Source organism: Taudactylus pleione, unplaced genomic scaffold (genome assembly GCF_031769625.1).
Source record: "Taudactylus pleione unplaced genomic scaffold, aTauple2 ptg000278l, whole genome shotgun sequence".
Taxonomy (NCBI): Eukaryota; Metazoa; Chordata; class Amphibia; order Anura; family Myobatrachidae; genus Taudactylus; species Taudactylus pleione.
The window spans coordinates 3,713,311-3,733,795 of record NW_028284680.1 but is presented as its reverse complement, the minus strand read 5'-3'; the positions used below and the strand labels follow the sequence as shown (position 1 = coordinate 3,733,795).

Sequence of the window (20,485 nt, the reverse complement as noted above, 5' to 3'; positions counted from 1 at the left end):
GAAGGAATGCCAGAATCCTGGAAACACGAAACACCTGACGGTCGTAATCCCAAGAGCGACACCACTGGAAATATGTATGTAACACCCTGTAGTATATTCTGTCCGAAGCAGGCTTACGTGCTCGGAGCATCGTGCCGATGACTGAGCTTGAGAATGCCTTGGATCTTAGGATGGATTTCTCAAGAGCCACGCCATCAAAGACAGACGATCCAGGTGCGGGGAAAAGGCAAGGACCCTGAAATAACCGGTCCGGACGTTGAGGCAGCAGGAACGGAGTGTCGATGGAGAGACTCCTAAGATCCGAGTACCAATAACGTCTGGGCCAAGTTGGAGACACCAGCAGGAATGTGCCTCCATCTTGGTTTAACTTCCGAAGAACCTAATGAAACAGGGATATCGGAGGAAAGAGGTACGCAAACTGGAAAACCCACTTTACTGACAGAGCGTCCATCAAGTTTGCTTCGGCCTCTCTTGTTCTGGACCTGTACACTGGTAACTTGTGATTGTGTCGGGAGGCCATGAGGTCCACCTCCGGGAGGCCCCATTTGTCCACTAGGAGTTGAAACACCTCTAGGTGAAGAGACCATTCCCCTGGATGCAGTCGTGATGGCTGAGGAAGTCTGCTTCCCAATTGAGAACTCCTGAAATGAACACTGCCGAAATTGCCGGGAGGTGGAATTCCGCACACGTCAGAATTTGTGACACTTCTGTCATTGCTGCTGACTTAGAGTGCCTCCCTGATGGTTGATGTAAGCCACAGTGGTGGCGTTGTCAGACTGAACCTGCACGGATTTTCCGTGAATGTGACTTGCCATCCTGAGGGCCCTGTACACGGCCCGTAGTTCCAATATGTTGATGGACAGGGCTGCTTCGACTGCTGTCCAACAGCCCTGAAATGAGTGCGGACCGGTCACTGCGCCCCAGCCCGGAGACTGGCATCTGTCGTGAGGAGAACCCAGTCCGGGATCCAAAAGGGGGGACCGTTGGTGAGATGAGGTGATAGAAGCCAAGACAGAGACAGGCGCACCTCCGGAGAGAGCACCATCGTCTGAGCCTTGATCCGGTGGGCTAAGCCGTTCCATCTGGAGAGGATCAGCCCCTGCAGGGGCCTTTAATGAAACTGAGCATATTCCACCATATCGAATGTGGACACCATGGACCCTAGAACCTGCATCGCCAAGTGTACTGACACCCGACGACTGTGGAGGAATCTGCGCACTCGCAGCAAGGAGATCTTTTTTGGAGTTAGGAAGATTCTCTGCTGGTGAGAATCCAGAAAAGCTCCCAAATGAACCATCCTCTGTGAAGGAATTAGGGAGGACATTTTCCAATTTATTAGCCACCAGTGTGCTTGTAGACAAGCGATTGTCAGGTGTAGGTGGTGTTGAAGCATCTCTGGAGAACCTGCCCGCAAGAGGAGGTCGTCCAGGTATGGCAGGAGTCGTATACCCTGACTCCGCAGATGGGCTGCCATGACAGCCATAACTTTCGTAAAGACCCTTGGAGACGTGGATAAGCCAAAGGGCAGTGCTCGAAAATGGAAGTGTTGGTGCAGAATAGCAAATCGTAGATAACGCTGAATGTCCAGGGATAGCATTTAATACCCAGGTTCCATAGCCAAAATGATGGAACGTAAAGTTTCCATCCTGAACTTGGGCACTCTGAGGAACTTGTTCAGAGATTTGAGGTTGAGGATAGGCTGAGGAGACCCATTCGGCTTCTGAACCAGAAACAGAGTAGAATAATAACCAGTCCCAAATAGTGGAACAGGCACAATTACCTCTGCTTTCAGCAAGGACTCTATGGCTTCCTGGATCCGCAAGGCTTTGTTGTTGTCGGAAGGAGGGCTTGTGCAGAAAAATTGGTGGGGAGGTGTTTGCCGGAATGAGAGAGCATACCCCTGAGAGTCCACTACTTTTACCCACGCATCCTTGGTGGTTTGACGCCAGCACTGGGCGAACTGAAGAAGTCGGCCTCCCACTCTGGGATCCCCCAGAGGGAGGCCCGTCCCATCAGGCTGAGGGTTTCTTAGGCTTGGTGGTAGATTTGATCGCTGATTGTCTAGGGAAAGACTGTCCTTTGGGTTTTCCTTGAGGACGAAAGGACCAAAAGGAAGAGGTTCTAGAATTGGAAGGTGCAGATGCTGATGGCAGAGATGCTGAGTTAGATTTTGCCAGTGTGTCTACAATATTGTCCAAGTCCGGGCCAAATAATATCTCCCCATTGTAGGGCAAGGCCTCCAGGCCCTTTTTGGAATCAGCATCCGCCCTCCAGGAGCGAAGCCACAGGGAGCAGCGAGCAGACACAGCCATGGCCGAGACTCTAGAGGTCAGCAGACTGGCATCCAAAGAAACCTCACCAATATAAACAGCCGCATCTCTAATGTGGCTCACCAAAGACTTATGAGTTTCAGGAGCCTCCTCCGGTAAAGTGTCCTCCAGGACATTTGCCCAACCTTCTATTGCCTTAGCCACCCATGAGATAGCCATGGACGGACAAGCAACTGTTCCCGAGAGTAGATTTCAGGCACATCTCCACCTTCCTATCCGTGGAATCCTTCAAGGAAGAAATGGAAGGCATGGGTAGTGTGGCACTTTTTATTAAGCGAGTAACATGAGAATCCACTACAGGAGGTGATTCCCACTTCTTGTGCCCCTCAGGGAATGGATAACATGAGGCCAAATGCTTTTGCAGCTGATACCTCTTACTAGGTGCTTGCCAAGCCTCCGCCATATGGTCTACCAGCTGGTCACAGAGAGGAAAAACTGCCGAAGTCACATTAACCTGTTTAAACTGAGGGTATTTGGATATAGGGGCAGGAACATCATCCTCTATATCTAGTATGGATCAGACCACCCGCACCAAAGCCGGAACATTATTTGATTTAGGCTCCACCTCCTATGAAGGGGAATCAGACGCATCAGCCACTTCCCCATCATAATTATACATCTGTGTCCGATAGCTGCGTAGACTGGGCTGACAATACAGGGCGTTTAGATGCCTTCTAAGGTCTTTCATTCCGCAACATGGTCTGAAAGGCCGTAGATGAAGCTGCCAAACTCTGAACTGAACTAGAGAAAACATCCACCCAGGGTGGTTGCACAGCTTGTGTTAGTCCCTGGAAGGGAATGACAGACTGTTGCGATACCGAAGGGGACTGCATATACTGCGGGAATCTCTGGTAGGAAGTGACAGACTCTGGTACAGGAATAGACTGCAAACAATGCAGGATACCCTGAGAGGGAAGGATGGTTTGTTGCGGTAACCCAATATGGGGTAAAACAGCCGGGACCGCCAGACAACTCGCAATAGAGGCCTGAGATCCTCCTTACTCACCCCTGCAGCACAGAGCCTACAGGAGAGCAGAAAGGGTGCAGCATTGCACTCGACCTCCTTGTCAAACATGTCTGACAATATATATTTACATATATAGGAAAATCAGGAAACGCCATACTGGGCACTCACAATGTATGCAAATCACTGGTCCAACAATATGGCACCGTGCCACACACAACCGTATGTGACAGACCTCAACAATGCTTGAATGTATATATGTGAGGTCAAAGAACCACCCTAATTACACCTCTTAGGGCTGGTAGTAAAGTAAAGGGATAAATATAATGACAGATCAGAAAAAAGACAGTCAGTGCTAGCATAAGTCACATATATATCTGCATTGTATCACATACTGCAAATGGCACTGCAATCATCTGCCCAGATTCAGTGTCTGGGAAGGCTATAGTGCTGTATACACTAACCCAAGGGAGAGGTATGCAGGGGGACTGGACTACATGCTGTCCTGAGAGATCTGCATTGCACCATCCAAAGAAAATGGCCGCCGGAGACCTCAGAGGAGGCGTGGTCGCAGGAGGAAACAGCTCAGCAAAGCCAGAGGCGCGCTGAGCTGAGGGGGAGGAGCTGCTAAACAGGGAAGGCTGCCTCCCCTGGCCGGCAATTAACCCCCGTGACGCTGGCTCCCGCACCAACTACAAGTCCCAGGTGGTCTAGTGGAGTGCAGGGTATTGTGTGCTTGCCTCCACAGCCAGCACCTCCAGTCTGTCCCCCGAGACCGGAGGTTAGGACTGCTTAATACGCGGGTCACCGCAAGCAGTGATCTGCTCTTACCTGTCCCCGTACGTCAGACAGCAGTCCGGGATGTCACGTGGGGGCCGGCTAGTGCAGAGAAGCCCAGATCTTTACTGGCGCCGGCGGGGTGACGGAGCGGCAGCGCAGACGTCCTGTGACAATCTGCTGCTGCCCGCTCTGAAGATGATCAAAAACAATGAAATCATGAAATAAAACCAGCTTTGGGGCTGCTAATCAGCCCCTCTGCGCAAACTGACCCAAGTTCGGCCGGGCACCAACTTACACTGAGGTGTCTCTGGCTCAGGGTACAGGGAGGATGGACCAGTGCATCCTGGGAGCAAAGCTTTTACCTGCGTGGTGCCCGGGATCCAGATCCAGCAATACCCTAAGGTCTCCCTGTGGAGCCTATGGACCCTGAAGTAGAAACGGGGGATACCTGAAAATATTAAGTATCCTTTGAATGTATTATGGAGGGATCGCAGCAGATATCTGCATTTCTGACAGCACCCGCAGCCCCCGTAGGTTTCTATGGGGGATGCGATGGTTTCTGCTTTACCAGGCTCCAGAATGCGCATCTGAAGATGACGTTGTGCTGCTGTAGCCCATACTGCACAGTGCAAAAATGACTGGGAGAGGGTTCTAATGGCCGCTGCACATGCGTGGTTAGTAGGATGCGCAGTAGTCCCGAGAGGAGTGAAGACACAGGTCACTTCACTCCGAGCACAACGCCGGGACCCGGACACTTCACCGGGACGGGCTCTGTGCGTGTTCTATATCGTACCGACGGGCGCTCATCTATATCGTACATTCTCATTGCAGCATGCTTATCGCAATAAGACCATGGGCCATATCGCTTTGCAGGAATCGCTATGTAATGCCATCGGATGTATTGCTGGCGGACTAAATACCGACGCTGGAAGCACGAACCGTCAGGATCCCGACTGGGGCTGGTAAGTACCCCTCCTTTATTGGTGCCTAACACAAACCCCCCTTCCCCTAGCCCAACCCTCCCTGAGAGGTGCCTAACCATAAGTCCCCCGAAGGGTGGTTAAAACTAACCCTCTGCAGCCGCCCCCGCGCCTAACAGCTAAAAGCCCCTGCCGGGCGTCGGGAATTCGGCGTCTGGCTGAACATAGGGGGTCAGTATTTAGACGCCTCTTTTTAGTACAGAGTCGGGATGCTGACGTCCAGTATTCCGGACGCCGGTAAATGAACTGTATCCTGCTTTGCAGTATGTGATAAATGTGCACCTGAACAATCTATAACAGAGATCAGATAAAATGAGCATGTTTGCTCAGAGTGGATATTGGGACAGCTGTAAGGGTGCAGTATAATGGGTAGAATAGGTAGGAGTAGGGGAGGTGTGAGGGTGTACCAGTGTGAGTAGTATAGGTGGGAGTAGGGGAGGTGTGAGTAGTAGCAGTGTAAGTAGTATAGGTGGGAGTAGTGTAGGTGTGAGTAGTATAGGTGGGAGTAGTGTAGGTGTGAAGGTGTACCAGTGTGAGTAGGGTAGGTGTGAGGGTGTACCAGTGTGAGTAGTATAGGTGGGAGTAGGGGAGGTGTGAGTAGTATAGGTGGGAGTAGGGGAGGTGTGAGTAGTACCAGTGTGAGTAGTATAGGCGGGAGTAGGGGAGGTGTGAGGGTGTACCAGTGTAAATAGTATAGGTAGGAGTAGGGGAGGTGGGAGTAGTAGCAGTGTGAGTAGGGGAGGTGTGAGTAGTATAGGTGGGAGTAGGGGAGGTGTGAGGGTGTACCAGTGTGAGTAGGGGAGGTGTGAGGGTGTACCAGTGTGAGTAGTATAGGTGGGAGTAGAGGAGGTGTGAGTAGTAGCAGTGTAAGTAGTATAGGTAGGAGTAGGGGAGGTAGGGGAGTTGTGAGGGTGTACCAGTGTGAGTAGTATAGGTGTGAGGGTGTACCAGTGTGAGTAGTATAGGTGGGAGTAGGGGAGGTGTGAGGGTGTACCAGTGTAAGGAGTAGGGGAGGTGGGAGTAGGGGAGGTGTGAGGGTATACCAGTGTGAGTAGTATAGGTGGGAGGAGGGGAGGTGTACCAGTGTGAGTAGTATAGGCGGGAGTAGGGGAGGTGTGAGGGTGTACCAGTGTAAATAGTATAGGTAGGAGTAGGGGAGGTGGGAGTAGTAGCAGTGTGAGTAGGGGAGGTGTGAGTAGTATAGGTGGGAGTAGGGGAGGTGTGAGGGTGTACCAGTGTGAGTAGGGGAGGTGTGAGGGTGTACCAGTGTGAGTAGTATAGGTGGGAGTAGAGGAGGTGTGAGTAGTAGCAGTGTAAGTAGTATAGGTAGGAGTAGGGGAGGTAGGGGAGTTGTGAGGGTGTACCAGTGTGAGTAGTATAGGTGTGAGGGTGTACCAGTGTGAGTAGTATAGGTGGGAGTAGGGGAGGTGTGAGGGTGTACCAGTGTAAGGAGTAGGGGAGGTGGGAGTAGGGGAGGTGTGAGGGTATACCAGTGTGAGTAGTATAGGTGGGAGGAGGGGAGGTGTACCAGTGTGAGTAGTATAGGTGGGAGTAGGGGAGGTGTGAGGGTGTATTAGTGTGAGTAGTATTGGTGGGAGTAGGGGAGGTGTGAGTAGTAGCAGTGTAAGTAGTATAGGTAGGAGTAGGGGAGGTGTGAGTAGTATAGGTGGGAGTAGGGTAGGTGTGAGTAGTATAGGTAGGAGTAGGGGAGGTGTGAGGGTGTACCAGTGTGAGTAGTATAGGTGGGAGTAGGGGAGGTGTGAGGGTGTACCAGTGTGAGTAGTATAGGTGGGAGTAGGGGAGGTGTGAGTAGTAGCAGTGTAAGTAGTATAGGTAGGAGTAGGGGAGGTGTGAGTAGGGGAGGTGTGAGGGTATACCAGTGTGGGTAATATAGGTTGGAGTAGGGTAGGTGTGAGGGTGTACCAGTGTGAGTAGTATAGGTGGGAGTAGTGTAGGTGTGAAGGTGTACCAGTGTGAGTAGTATAGGTAGGAGTAGGGGAGGTGTGAGTAGTATAGGTAGGAGTAGGGGAGGTGTGGGTAATATAGGTTGGAGTAGGGTAGGTGTGAGGGTGTACCAGTGTGAGTATAGGTGGGAGTAGTGTAGGTGTGAAGGTGTACCAGTGTGAGTAGTATAGGTGGGAGTATGGTAGGTGTGAGTAGTATAGGTAGGAGTAGGGGAGGTGTGAGTAGTATAGGTAGGAGTAGGGGAGGTGTGAGGGTGTACCAGTGTGAGTAGTATAGGTAGGAGTAGGGGAGGTGTGAGGGTGTACGAGTGTGAGTAGTATAGGTGGGAGTGGGTGCATTAGTGTGAGTAATATACTGTAGGTAGGAGTACAGTAGGTATGAAGTGAATTAGTAATGTGGAAGTAGTGTAAGCTCTAATAAATAAATGGGCTTTCAGAGAGGGGACAGTGATTGGGCGAGGTTGGGTATTCCGTAGCAGGTAGCAGCACAGGAGATGCCTAGAGGGCAGGAGTGAGTGATGGCTCGGGTCAGAGGTAGCTGTAACAGGGCGATGGAGAGTAATTTGGTATGTATGAAGGGTGGTGTTGGTGACTGCTTTGTCGGTGAGTAATTATAATTGCAAATCCCTGCACTGCTCCTCGTGTCCTCCAGACCTCAGATGTGAGGGGAAGAGAAGGACTATAGTGAGGAAATGCCCCATCTGCTATAGGCAGCACATGGTGAGATAAGATCATGGCATAGTTCTAAGGTGGAGGCAACAGGACTACAAGGGAGGCACTGTGACCCCGAGGCAGCAGGATTGGGAGAGGGGAGGTGATGACGAGAGGAGGGAACAGAACCTTCACTTTGGACATGTTAAGCTTTAATGTTGGGACATGGATGTGGCTAGATGAGACAGAACACAAGGGGAGGGTGAGATTTGGGTGTTGTCAGCGTAGAGGGGCTGCTGGAGGGTGAAGGGGGAGATTGTTCCCCAGTAGATGAGGTAGGCTGGGAGCAGGGGAGGGTGGTAATGAATAGTGACACACACAGGTCCAGGAGTATGAGTATGGGGAATGACCTGAGTGACCACCTGGGTGAGTGACGTCGCTGTGGCAGAACGTTGTCTCTTTATTCATTAGTCGGTCTCAGCGCTGGTTTTGTCCCGAGCGTTAGACCCCTTATTGTGAGACTATGAGCAGCCGCTGTGCGTGTCAGAGCTTCTGCCAATCCTGTGTGACCCCCCCCCCAATCAAGTGCATCTATACGATGAGCAGGGCCAGGAATAATAAAGGAAATCACTATTCATCCCAGACAGCCGGGAATAACTGGTAAATAGAACATTCGGTTCCGTCCTCTCACTGAGCAGAAGGCGGTCGTTCTCCTTCATACCGGTAATCACATGTAACGCACAGCACAATACTCTACATGAGATTTATTTAGCTATCATATAATACATGGCAAGACATGTTCTAATACACTACAATGTACAAAGGCCTTCCGTGCGCCAGTCCCCGCCTCCGTCCGTCTTCAGGAACCACATTGCCGCTTTATGCCGGTGAGAGAGGGCAGGTGGCAATACTCCCACCTGTCAGAAAGACCTTCCATCACAGCGGTCAATGTTACACATGTACTCCGGTGTCCTCTCCGGGGAGGAGCAGAAAATGGCCTATTACACGGAACAGGTCACTACCTCAGCGATACCGTTAGAGAGAGGGCTGATGTCAGTAAAACAATATGGACTGCTACAGATAACGGACCCGGAGGACACGTGTCCCCTGTGATTACAATGACACGGAGGCGCCTTCCCGCCATGCTGCGCACTATAGATGGGTTACCGCGAGGATGTGCTCCGGGTCATCGTCTTTCCCCCCCCACCTCACAGAACAGGTACAGACAATAATTCATCTCCTCAGCTTGTTCCACGGGAAGTCATTTACAGGGTTCACACATGACAGAAAGACACTTCTGTACACAGCAGAAAACGGTCCTAAAATATCACATTACGTGGCCATAAAGGTACAACTTGTCCCCCAAGTAGGGTTCTGCCAGAAGACACCTGACTACCGCCTACTTCCAGCAGGGGGCAGATGTCCCGGCAGAAGACTACTCGGGGGGGGGGGGCTCATGAATAACACAAAATAGCAGGGGTTAAATCCCGGGTTCCTCTGAGCAGATAGTGGTTAAACTGTCGAGAAAGCAATAGGTAATGATCCATACCGGCCTGTAAATCAGATTAATTCAATGCAAAATGTAAATGTTATGTCATGCAGTCCGGATGTAACGCGTATGTCCCTCCCTGATTGGCGTTCTCCTTGGCACACGTTAGGTTGGGCATAGCACTAGAGGGAAACACAAAAGAGAATGAATGTTACAAATAAGGCCTCCGGCTGTAACAATATAACACCCCCCCCCCCCCCCCCCCTCTCTCCCCACCAAAAGACAATTGTGTGACCCAGACAATACTTCCCTCACAGCTGCTGTGCTCAGGGAGAGGGTGTTCCGTCTACTTACATCTGATGGCTACAGTCATGTGGCCTCAGACAGGAGGAGAATTACATAATGTAGCTGTATAGGTCTAATCATGAAGAAGGATATTCTATAGAAAGGACAAATGGACATTTTGACGTAACGTAAGATCATCCTTTGTTCTAGTCCTCCTACAATATCACACAACGGGCATTTTCCCCGACCCTTATGCGGAGGGGTATCACATGGGGAGCGCTTTGGTTACGGTCACAGTAAAAGTTCACTCATAGACTATATGAAATTGTATAGTTATGTTAATGGGTTTTTGTGGTCATTGAATCAGAGCTCCACAAACCTGTAGTAAGTTTTCTTGTCTGAAACAAATAGGAAATATGGATTTATTCTTTTTTTTTTTTTTTTTTGGAGGGCTAAAAAGATTTAGCATATTATCAGATTTCCCGACTTTCATAGAATGCCCCCATATAACAGAAGTGATTGCATTTACCCCTTCACTGCTGAGCTCTCTCACCCCTGTGCTGAGGCCATTTTCCAACATCACCATCACTGATTTATGTTCTCTGTACATTACCCATACAAAGTATACATCAAAGGGGATCACCAGAACTAACTAGGGGCCACATCATCTGAAAGAGGGTATCCGCCTCTTCCAAATGTGGGTGCCCCTGATTTTATAGAGGACTGGTTTGGGGGGGATGGGGGAAGGAAGTAATACCAAGTGACCACACTAATCACTAGCCATACATTTCTATGGGGGCACATGGTTTTATACAGGGGGCTTTCTTCTTTCAAAGGAGGGAGCCCCTATATTTCTATCTTATACAGTGGGGAAGACAGAGGGAGTCAAAGTACCTACCTACCCACCCCCCCACCCCACAAGATTTTGATTCATTGTTTTATATACACTACAGTGCCGGCATTTCCTGGAAACACCCTCTCGCCCTCCGCAGATTAGTGTACAAGCAGCTGACAAGTGGGACTCGTCCTTCACCGCAAAGGGGTTAATCTCTCATATATTTCAACAGTGTTGGAATAAGTAGGAAACTTCAAGCACTAAAACAAGCAATAACGTGTCCAAGTAAATAAATCTATGCAGACTGCACTTCTGCCTGTGTCAGGGTATTGGTACCCCGCACATCGGATTTACAGCGTATAGTCCTGTCTGTGTCAGGGTATTAGTACCCCGCGCATCGGACACGGAAAGCCGATGAAGAGTGCCGTGTTCCTACCAGCATGAGACTGACTCTTAGCTAAAACACAATAAAGGAGGTTATATGAAGGCTTGCCAATTACTTTCATAGTTCATCTCAGGGGAGACCGCAGACACCTAAATTGTATTACATCCAATAGATGTTATATCGAAGTATTCTATACAGTTGTTATCTCCTCTATATATTTACCATTTCAAAGCTTTGGGTGAATGATGGCCAGCATCAATGTAATGACACTTTTCCATGCCCTGTATAACAACTTATGGCTCTAATGTGCAATGGGCATCTAGTGCAAGCAACTGATACATCTCAGCAGGTAAGTAAATAACCTCTCCTGGAACTAGAATGACCACCCCTGAGGGAATTAATGACTGAGTGGCTTCCTGCAGAGCTAATCATCTTGTCCTGTCCCCAGTGCTGAAGAAACGTCTGGGTGGGGACTTCAGTAGATCTAGAATACATTAATGATCTATGTTCCTTTTGCAGGAATTTGAAGTGGAATTGAACCACTGATCTTGAAAAACAGTTGAAAGACTCCCACCATAGTTGCTGCCGGGTGGGCAGAGTGCCCCTCGTGCCAGCAATTTTTATGTGGGTCTAAAAGGTGGTTGCTTAACTGGCCAAACCTGTGTGATAGGTTTCTGTCCTTTCCTTCTGCAGGGAAAGAAGACTAGGAGCCCTAGGTTTTGGAGCATTATGGGGACACAGTAACTCTACCCATGGCATGGCCAATAATTGAATCCAGATCTGGACCAAACAAGACCTTTCCAGAAAAAGCTTGGCACTAGACCGTTCTCACTACACCATCCTTAAACCAGAGTATATGGCACACCAAGACCACTAAAACTGAAATCCTAGCCTCAGTGAGTCCAGCATCAATAGCTCTATCAGATGCCGAAAGCCCAACTAGGGCCCTCATTCAGAGCCGTACGCTCTGAGCAGAGCGCACGCTCTGAATGAGGGCCGGGCTCCATTTTCATGGAGCGTCCTCCTGGACGCTCGTATAGCTGTGGGTCACCACCCACAGGCTATACGAGCGTGCTTTTTGATGGGCGCGATGGTCGAGACCATCGCGACCATCGAAATTGCGAGCCGGAGCCTGCGGTTGAGGTTTTCAACCGCAAGCTCCGGAGTGATTTTGGCTCTATCAGAGCCAAAATCACTCCCACTGACATCACTAGTGATGTCAGTGGGCCGGCTTCTGACGGGAGGCGTTCCCGTGGGAACGCCCCCGTCAGGGAGGCACGCCCCCGGCACGCCCACCAAAGGGGGCGTGCTGTCAATCAACATTGACAGCACGCCCCCTTTGATCGGACACAACGAGCGAAGGACTTTCCTTCGCTCGTCGCATCTGGCGCATGCGCACGACGGAGCTCCCTCCGTCGTGCGCATGCTCAGTGCATAACATCGACCCACTTGTGAGCGGACAGCCGCTCGCGAGTGGGTCTGAATCAGGCCCTAGGTCAGCAATTCTGTCCTGGGTTTTCCTGACTGCCAGCCTTCCAACAGCTGCTCCAAGCAACTTTCCTTTCCACCATCTTGTGCAACCCAAGCTGGTATAAGAGCTCCAGCGTAGATCGACTTAAGGGTGATCTTGAATTTCCTATCCGGGCTACAACATTTGGAATTTGACTAGTAGTGGCCTGGGACAATCATTATGCTCACTTGGGAGAGAAGTTTTGCTACCTGCACAAGACCCATACATTTCATTTTGGTTTGATCCATGCTTAACATTTAATTTCCTTTTTTTTATTCCTTTAAGTTAAAGGATTTACTGTTTCTTCTTCCTTTTAAACAGCTTTTGCCTTACTAAATGTTTTGTGTGACAACAATTCCTCTAGGTGGCGGTGTGGAGGTGATTATGGCAAAGTACAAGGAATCCTTTCAGTTAAAAGCTTCCACCACCTCATCTGCTTTCTGAGAAAGGTCATTGGGGTCTGATACCCCCTCATGACTAAGCAATACCTGAACTCTGGCCCAGCCTAGCAGGAGCATCTGCTCCTGGGCTCCTTTCTAAAGAAGATGAAACCTTAACAAAACCATACTGCTGAGGAGCCCAAAGACCTCTAGCCAAGAGCTTTCAGATCAATCAAGTCATTCCCTGAGGATTTAGTGCAGGAATCAGAATGGAGATGACATCACTCACCCCTCAGGGGCGTGCAGCGAGTTGTGTGAGTTCCACATTAAATTGGGCCAAAAGCTAAGCCCAGGGTGGTTATTCCAGATCAGTGAGTATGTGGAGCAGCTGTCCCTTAGCCTTGGAAGCTGCACATAAGGTGTTCTCACTTGACTGTCACTGACATCACTCCTCCAGACGTGACTCTTCGATAACTCCCTTTATCTGATCCAACATAACCGAGAAAGTGGTAAAAAAAAGACAGCACAATCAAATAAGTGATTGTGCGTCTGCAAAACAGACATCTGACCCTAGCAAGATCCATCCAGAACAAAACACCCCTTTGATCTAGAACTTCCCTGCAGAAGAAAGTATAGAAGAGGAAAGAAGGGGATGTATAGGTCTGCATGCAGGGGCGTCTTAAGAGAGGAGGGGGCCCGTGTGCACTTCCCGTGGGGCCCCTTCCTCTCTCCCCAGTGGCCGGCAGCCGACTGATGCGGCTGGCCAGCCACCGGAGCCTTTGTAGACTCCGGGCACTAGAGTGTGCCCAGAGTCTACTGCGCATGCGCAGAACACTGGCAAAATGGCCACGGTGGCCATTTTCCGGTGTTCTGAGCAGCGCTGACACCCGATGTGGGACCACGGACAGGTAAGTTTAAAATAATATGGGTGCAGTGTGTGCGTTGCGGGCCCCCCTGGACTCGCGGGCCCATGTGCCCTGCACCCATTATTGATATGCCACTGTCTGCATGTTCTGCTGGACTTGCCTTTGTGAGGAAGTCAACCAAGAAGGAGGTGCTGAGCGGTCTAGGATTTAGAACCTCCACCCAAATCCCAGATCACATGGCCACTGCCCTAGAGGACAAGCTTTTAACGGCCAGACTGTGCCTAGTATGGAGATACCATGCCAGGGGGCCACCACCTGCTAAACCTCCTGGCCTCATTTAATGGAGGATTGACCGTGACTGTCAGTTCCCCTCTCCCAGACAGGAATAGGAAGACACCCACCTGAACCATGTCTTCCCAGAGGAAGTCCCTAGTAAGTACTGCACATTATTTTCTTGCTTCATTACTTGAAGTCTCATCATACAGTAGTTGCAGACATATTAAGTCTTTATTGTTGTTACCACAGTGTAGATAATGAAAGCATGTCTGATTGATATGGACAATACCACATAGTTACCTGATCCTAAAAGATTAGTTACATGTGGATCCAGTGCTCATGCGATCTGGTGGTCACCCAACATTAGCAGTGGGCCCCCTGCTGCCATGCTTACTGCCACTGCCTGTGTGTAAAAAGACCACGTCGGGATAGGTAAGGTCTGTGCGGTAGACATCACAAGACTCTCGCCTCCTGCCGACCTGGTCTTTCCTTGGACACTCGGCACCAACCAACAAACACGTGGTGCCAGCAGGAGCGAGAGGAGCAATAGCAGGCAAGCCATGTTTAGGGCTGGGATTTACAGAATTATCCTAGAAAAGTGGTGTTAACTAGATGACATATAAAGTCTAAAAATAGTGTTAATATTGTTCAAATTTTAAATTAATTTAAACTAGGACTGGTTTGGTCTAATTTCAAGTGTTTGATCATTTTATAGACAGTTTATAAATATTTTTGGCTGAAAAAATAAATTTTACCTTTTAAAATGTAGTCTGTTAATAGTGTAGGAACCTTCTCGCTGTCTTCTTTCATTGCAAATAATACTGTGAATACAATAACAACATACTGACAATGCTGGAGACACAATAAAAAGGGACTATACAAAATATAAAACACTACTAATATGGGCATAAGACAAGATATTAATGATAATGGCAACAAGCAATAGAAAGCATTCCTGACAATACTGCAGAAGCAATATAAAGTATTAATGATAATAATGTGTGAATAATACACAATAAGACAGACAATGCACAGTATCCACAGCAGTAATTAGGACAGTATTCACATTCTTCACTGGGATTAATATGATTTGCAGACGTCACCGTCTAATCCACACAAATATAAACTTCTTAATATGTTTTGCTTGTAAGAATTGACTATTAATTCCATATAGGCATTAACTATTTTCTTTTTTTTATTATAAAATCCCTTATTCTCCCAAAACGAAGCACCTTAGCATGTTTTCAGACATATATATATATATATATATTGTTTTAATTTCCCTTTAAATTTAGATTATGCACACCTATCCCTTAATATTTACATTAAATTATTCCTGCTATAGGACATCTATATGATTGATAATTGTGTAAGGTTTGTCCCATCACCTCAACATGCATACAGTGGAAGCCTGGGCGCGTGCCCCAATAGCTCCCATTGCGAGGCAGACGGTACAGCTCTTCAAAAACGCCAACATAGAATCTAGATCACATCCTCTAACAGGAATATTTATACAGAAACAAAAATTGAACAGCGCTAATATTATCTATTATGTATATACCATGCAACAATAAAATAAAATATTATATAATTAATATTCTAAAGTAAATAAACCATAATAAACAAACAATTTCAATAAAAAAATTGATCATTTGCATAAAATATAGCATATAATATATGTAGCTATATGGCTTGGTTGAGGAAAAAAAGCTATTACTGCAATTCATAATTAAAAAGCATACACAAAATTAATTTGGTATTCCGTAATATAGTCCGAATAATTAAAAAACATGAATGATTGAAAGAATGAATTGAATAAACTATGTAACGAATTTCTGTTAAAAAGTTTTTCTTAGATGTGGAAATCGGCATTAAGTACAACACAGTCACTGGCCTCAATATGATTATCCGGGTGAATATCCAGCTTATCTAATATTTACCAGGCTTGCTTATGATGAAATTCATGTCTCAGTAGCCTGCAGAGATGATGCTGCAATGGCGTGTCGATAAGTGGAGCACTCAATGATTAGATAACCAATATCCGTGGGATGGCAAACGCGTTTCGCTGTGGAATGACCAACAGCTTCCTCAATAGCATATTCCCCAAATGTCCATAGAAGGGCTTTATAAACCCTTATGTGAATGAAATTAGCAGCTGTAGCTCATTATTAACATAATCAACCAAGCCGTATAGAATTTCAGCACTGACAAATAATGAAAATACATATAAAATGTCTAGAATTCATATAATGAATGTAACTTCACTATTTGGAATAAAAACCCAGTATTTAAATGAATATACATACCTGATATGATCGGACAAAGTAGCCGATCACATGGTGTAAACATAAGTCATATGATCTATTCAAGCCTAATGGAGGTTGGTGACGCGTGCCCCAGTAGCTCCCATTGCAAGGCAGAAGGGACAGCTCTTCAAAAGCGCCAACATAGGGGCTGATTCAATTAGCCGCATGGTTCTCCCCGCGACTAATTGCCGTCCAAAATCCCCGCTACGCGGGGAAAAGCTATTCAATTAAATAGTATTTTTCCCGCACCGGAAAATCGGGACTCACACGCGTAAACACATTGATTCCGCGTAAACTGGTATCAATGTGGTTTTTCCCCGTACGCGAGGCTGATTTGGTTGTTTTAAAGTGGATTTTACCTCGCACCTCCATGAGCTGCAAGGTAAAGTCCGACTGCAGGGACTTGAGCACGAGGTCTCGGGGACTCCCACGTGAGAAATGCCCGGTAATTGAATTGGGCCAGCGCGGCAATTAGCCAATTGAATCTGCCCCATACAATCTAGATCACATCCTCTAACAGGAATATTTATACACATCCATCCCTTAATGCTTACATTAAACAGATCTCGCCGGTCAGTCTAACTGAGGTGACATAATCATCAAGATTGGGACATTGGGGGTCATTCAGACCCGGTCGTTAGCGCCGAAGCGCTCGGACTGGGTCGATGGCCCCCACAGAGCATGCGCACGCCGGCGTGCGCATGCGTGAGACCCGCTACGACCGACAGCGCCGGTCATAGCGGGTCTCGATCCAAAGGGGGCGAGCTGTTGATGTTGATTGACAGCTCGCCCCGTTTGGAAGGCGGGCCGGGGGGGGTGGCAGCCCAAACAGAGGCGTTCCCATGGGAACGCCTACCGTTTGGGGGCGGCCCCACTGACATCACTAGTGATGTCAGTGGAGAGCTTCCGGCTCAGACAGAGCCAGAAGCTCTCCGGGGCTTACGACAATGGAGACCCTTACCCTAGGGTCTCGTCGTAAGCCCCGATGGTCTCTGACCATCGCGACCATCACCGGAGCGGTCGTTAGAGCTGTGGGTGTTAACCCACAGCCTAACGACCGCAACAGGCGAGCGGTCAGGATGCAAGTGGCCGCCCAGTTTCTGAGCGACCAATTGCATCCTCCGACCGCCTCTGAATGAGGTCCATTATGCGGGCTTGTTGAGATGCCATTGTGGGGATGGGTTTGTCAAGAGAAGTAAAAAGAATATGGTAGAGACCAGGCAAAGTGGTAACAGAGGTACCCTATTGGGTTTTCCCATAGCCTGCATATAGAACATAGAACCATGTCCAATATATACATTCCCTGTGATAGACACAGATAAGTGCAGGAAATGTTAGGGGTGAATTGCGGGTGATGCCGGTGATGAACAGCTGCAACTGAGCAGAAACGACAATTCACCCTAAAATTGCGTATTTTTGTTTGCAGCCCTATAGGGGTGCATATTCAAGGCTGGATTCAAATATGTACGCTAAACCCGCCGCCGCAGATTTTTACGCAGTGGCTCTGTGAAAATATTCAAATGTCGCAGCCACCAAGATTTGTACTTAAGACGATTGTCAGGCGTTACAAATCCAAGCGACTATATACAAAGACGCAGCTCAGTTACAGATCAGGCGATTGTAAAAACTCTGAGTAACCCTATGCTCGTGCAATTTGGCCACTGTAACAGACGTCAGAGCAATTTGCGTATGGTATCGCAGCTGTAGGCAGAGGCACACCCCAAAAACAGCAGCAACAACTCTGCGTTTGAGTCACCACCTCCCCTTTCCCGCCCACAAACGGTCCCTGCCCATCAATCACTTTGAGAATAAACCCTCACTGCAAGCGACATTGGTAATGACACGACGCGTGCGCAGTGCGACTCAGACGCATGCAAAGGTCACCTGCGACATTTCCCACCTCCTCAATCTCTCCCTCTCATCAGGCACTGCTCCATCTGAATTCAAGCATGCACTGGTCTCCCCCATTCTTAAAAAACCTACCCTTGATCCTAACGCTCTCTCTAACTACCGACCCATCTGTCTCATCCCTTTTGCCTCCAAACTTCTTGAGCGTATCGTTTACAACCACCTTACCTCCTTTTTTTCCTCCCACTCCCTCCTTCAGTCTGGCTTCCGTTCTCTCCATTCCACTGAAACTGCCCTCACAAAAGTCAGCAACGACCTCCTGGCTGCCAAATCCAAGGACCACTACTCTCTGCTCATTCTCCTCGACATCTCTGCTGCTTTTGACACTGTGAACCACCCTCTCTTCCTAAAAATCCTTCACTCCCTTGGTCTACATGACACTGGTCTCCTACCTCTCTGACCGATCCTTCTCTGTCTCCTCTCATGACTCCTCTTCCCCCCACAGTCTCTTACAGTAGGTGTTCCTCAAGGTTCTGTTCTTGGACTTCTCCTATTCTACCTCTAAACATCTTCTTTAGGTGAACTCATCAGCTCTTTTGGCCTCCAATATAATCTTGTGTTGATGATACTCAGATCTAACTTTCCTCCCCTCACCTCTCTCCTCACTAAAGCATCCTGAGACCATTCATGTGGTGGGTTGCTTCTCAGCCAAGGGAGTGGGCTCACTCACAATTTTGCCTGAGAACACAGCCATGAATAAAGAATGGTACCAAAACATCCTCCAAGAGCAACTTCTCCCAACCATCCAAGAACAGTTTGGTGAGGAACAATGCCTTTTCCAGCATGATGGAGCACCTTGCCATAAGGCAAAAGTGATAACTAAGTGGCTCGGGGAACAAAATATTGAAATTTTGGGTCCATGGCTAGGAAACTCCCCAGACCTTAATCCCATTGAGAACTTGTGGTCAATCCTCAAGAGGCGAGTGGACAAACAAAAACCCACAAATTCTGACAAACTCCAAGCATTGATTAGGTAAGAATGGGCGGCCGTCAGTCAGTATGTGGCCCAGAAGTTGATTGACAGCATGCCAGGGTGTGAAACCACGAGGTGTGAATAAAACATGAGGGCACTTGTGGTCCAGCGCCCATTTCTGTGTACCCTGAACTGTCATTGTTTTGATGCCTATCAGTTTATAATTATTTATTGTTTCTATTTGTGCATGTTATTCTATGCAGTGCCTATTTATGTTAATTGTTCTACAAGTTAGACACGTTTTTCTTAAATGTGGCGTATTTTATTCAAATATGGGTTAAAGCAAAGTCATTGTGTGCCAGTGACTGGATTGGACTCCTGGGCACCTGCTCCAAGGGGAGCCAACTGTCACCAACTGCCATGGGAGGAGGACACACACATCATTTTTCCCACCTAAAACAATCTGGCTACTTCATGTAATTGTCAATAAAAGCCTGTGCACAGGGTACACAGTGACATTGGTGTGAGAGGTGGGTGAATAGGAGAGGTTACATAGCAGTCTGTGCACAGGGCACATAGTGACTTTGGTGTGACTGGTAGGTGAATAGTATAGGTTACATAGCAGTCTGTGCACAGGGCACACAGTGACATAGGTGTGAGTGGTGGGTGAATAGGAGAGGTTACATAGCAGTCTGTGCACAGGGCACACAGTGACATAGGTGTGAGTGGTGGGTGAATAGGAGAGGTTACATAGCAGTCTGTGCACAGGGCACACAGTGACATTGGTGTGAGTGGTGGGTGAATAGGAGAGGTTACATAGTAGCATGTGCACAGGGCACACAGTGACATTGGTGTGAGTGGTGGGTGAATAGGATAGGTTACATAGCAGTATGTGCACAGGGCACACAGTGACATAGGTGTGAGTGGTGGGTGAATAGGAGAGGTTACATAGCAGTCTGTGCACAGGGCACACAGTGACATAGGTGTGAGTGGTGGGTGAATAGGAGAGGTTACATAGCAGTCTGTGCACAGGGCACACAGTGACATAGGTGTGAGTGGTGGGTGAATAGGAGGTTACATAGCAGTATGTGCACAGGGCACAGGGTGACATTGGTGTGACTGGTAGGTGAATAGGAGAGGTTACATAGCAGTCTGTGCACAGGGCACACAGAGACATTGGTGTGAGAGGTGGGTGAATAGAACAGGTTACATAGCAGTCTGTGCACAGGGCACACAGTGACATTGGTGTGAGAGGTGGGTGATTAGGATAGGTTACATAGCAGTCTGTGCACAGGGCACACAGTGACATTGGTGTGAGTGGTGGGTAAATAGGAGAGGTTACATAGCAGCCTGTGAACAGGGCACACAGTGACATTGGTGTGAGTGGTGGGTGAATAGAACAGGTTACATAGCAGTCTGTGCACAGGGCACACAGTGACATTGGTGTGAAAGGTGGGTGAATAGGAGAGGTTACATAGCAGTCTGTGCACAGGGCACACAGTGACATTGGTGTGAGTGGTGGGTGAATAGAACAGGTTACATAGCAGCCTGTGCACAGGGCACACAGTGACATTGGTGTGAGTGGCGGGTGAATAGGAGAGGTTACATAGCAGTCTGTGCACAGGGCACACAGTGACATTGGTGTGAGTGGTGGGTGAATAGG

The 20,485-nt window shown here is 48.3% G+C and overlaps 1 protein-coding gene across 5 annotated transcripts in view; it reads right to left on the bottom strand.

The window, feature by feature from the left end:
* Window positions 1–8,418: 8,418 nt before the first annotated feature.
* The window catches only part of FEZ1 (fasciculation and elongation protein zeta 1), a 140,489-nt gene continuing 128,422 nt past the window's right edge, over window positions 8,419–20,485 (bottom strand). For all 5 annotated transcript variants that reach the window (XM_088481775.1, XM_088481777.1, XM_088481776.1 and 2 more), the window contains 2 exons: window positions 14,451–14,516; window positions 8,419–9,340 (listed from right to left, as the gene is read on the bottom strand). In XM_088481775.1, the coding sequence (XP_088337901.1) occupies window positions 9,324–9,340; window positions 14,451–14,516 (83 nt within the window). In that variant the 3' untranslated portion in view covers window positions 8,419–9,323. The remainder of the gene's footprint in view (window positions 9,341–14,450; window positions 14,517–20,485) is intronic.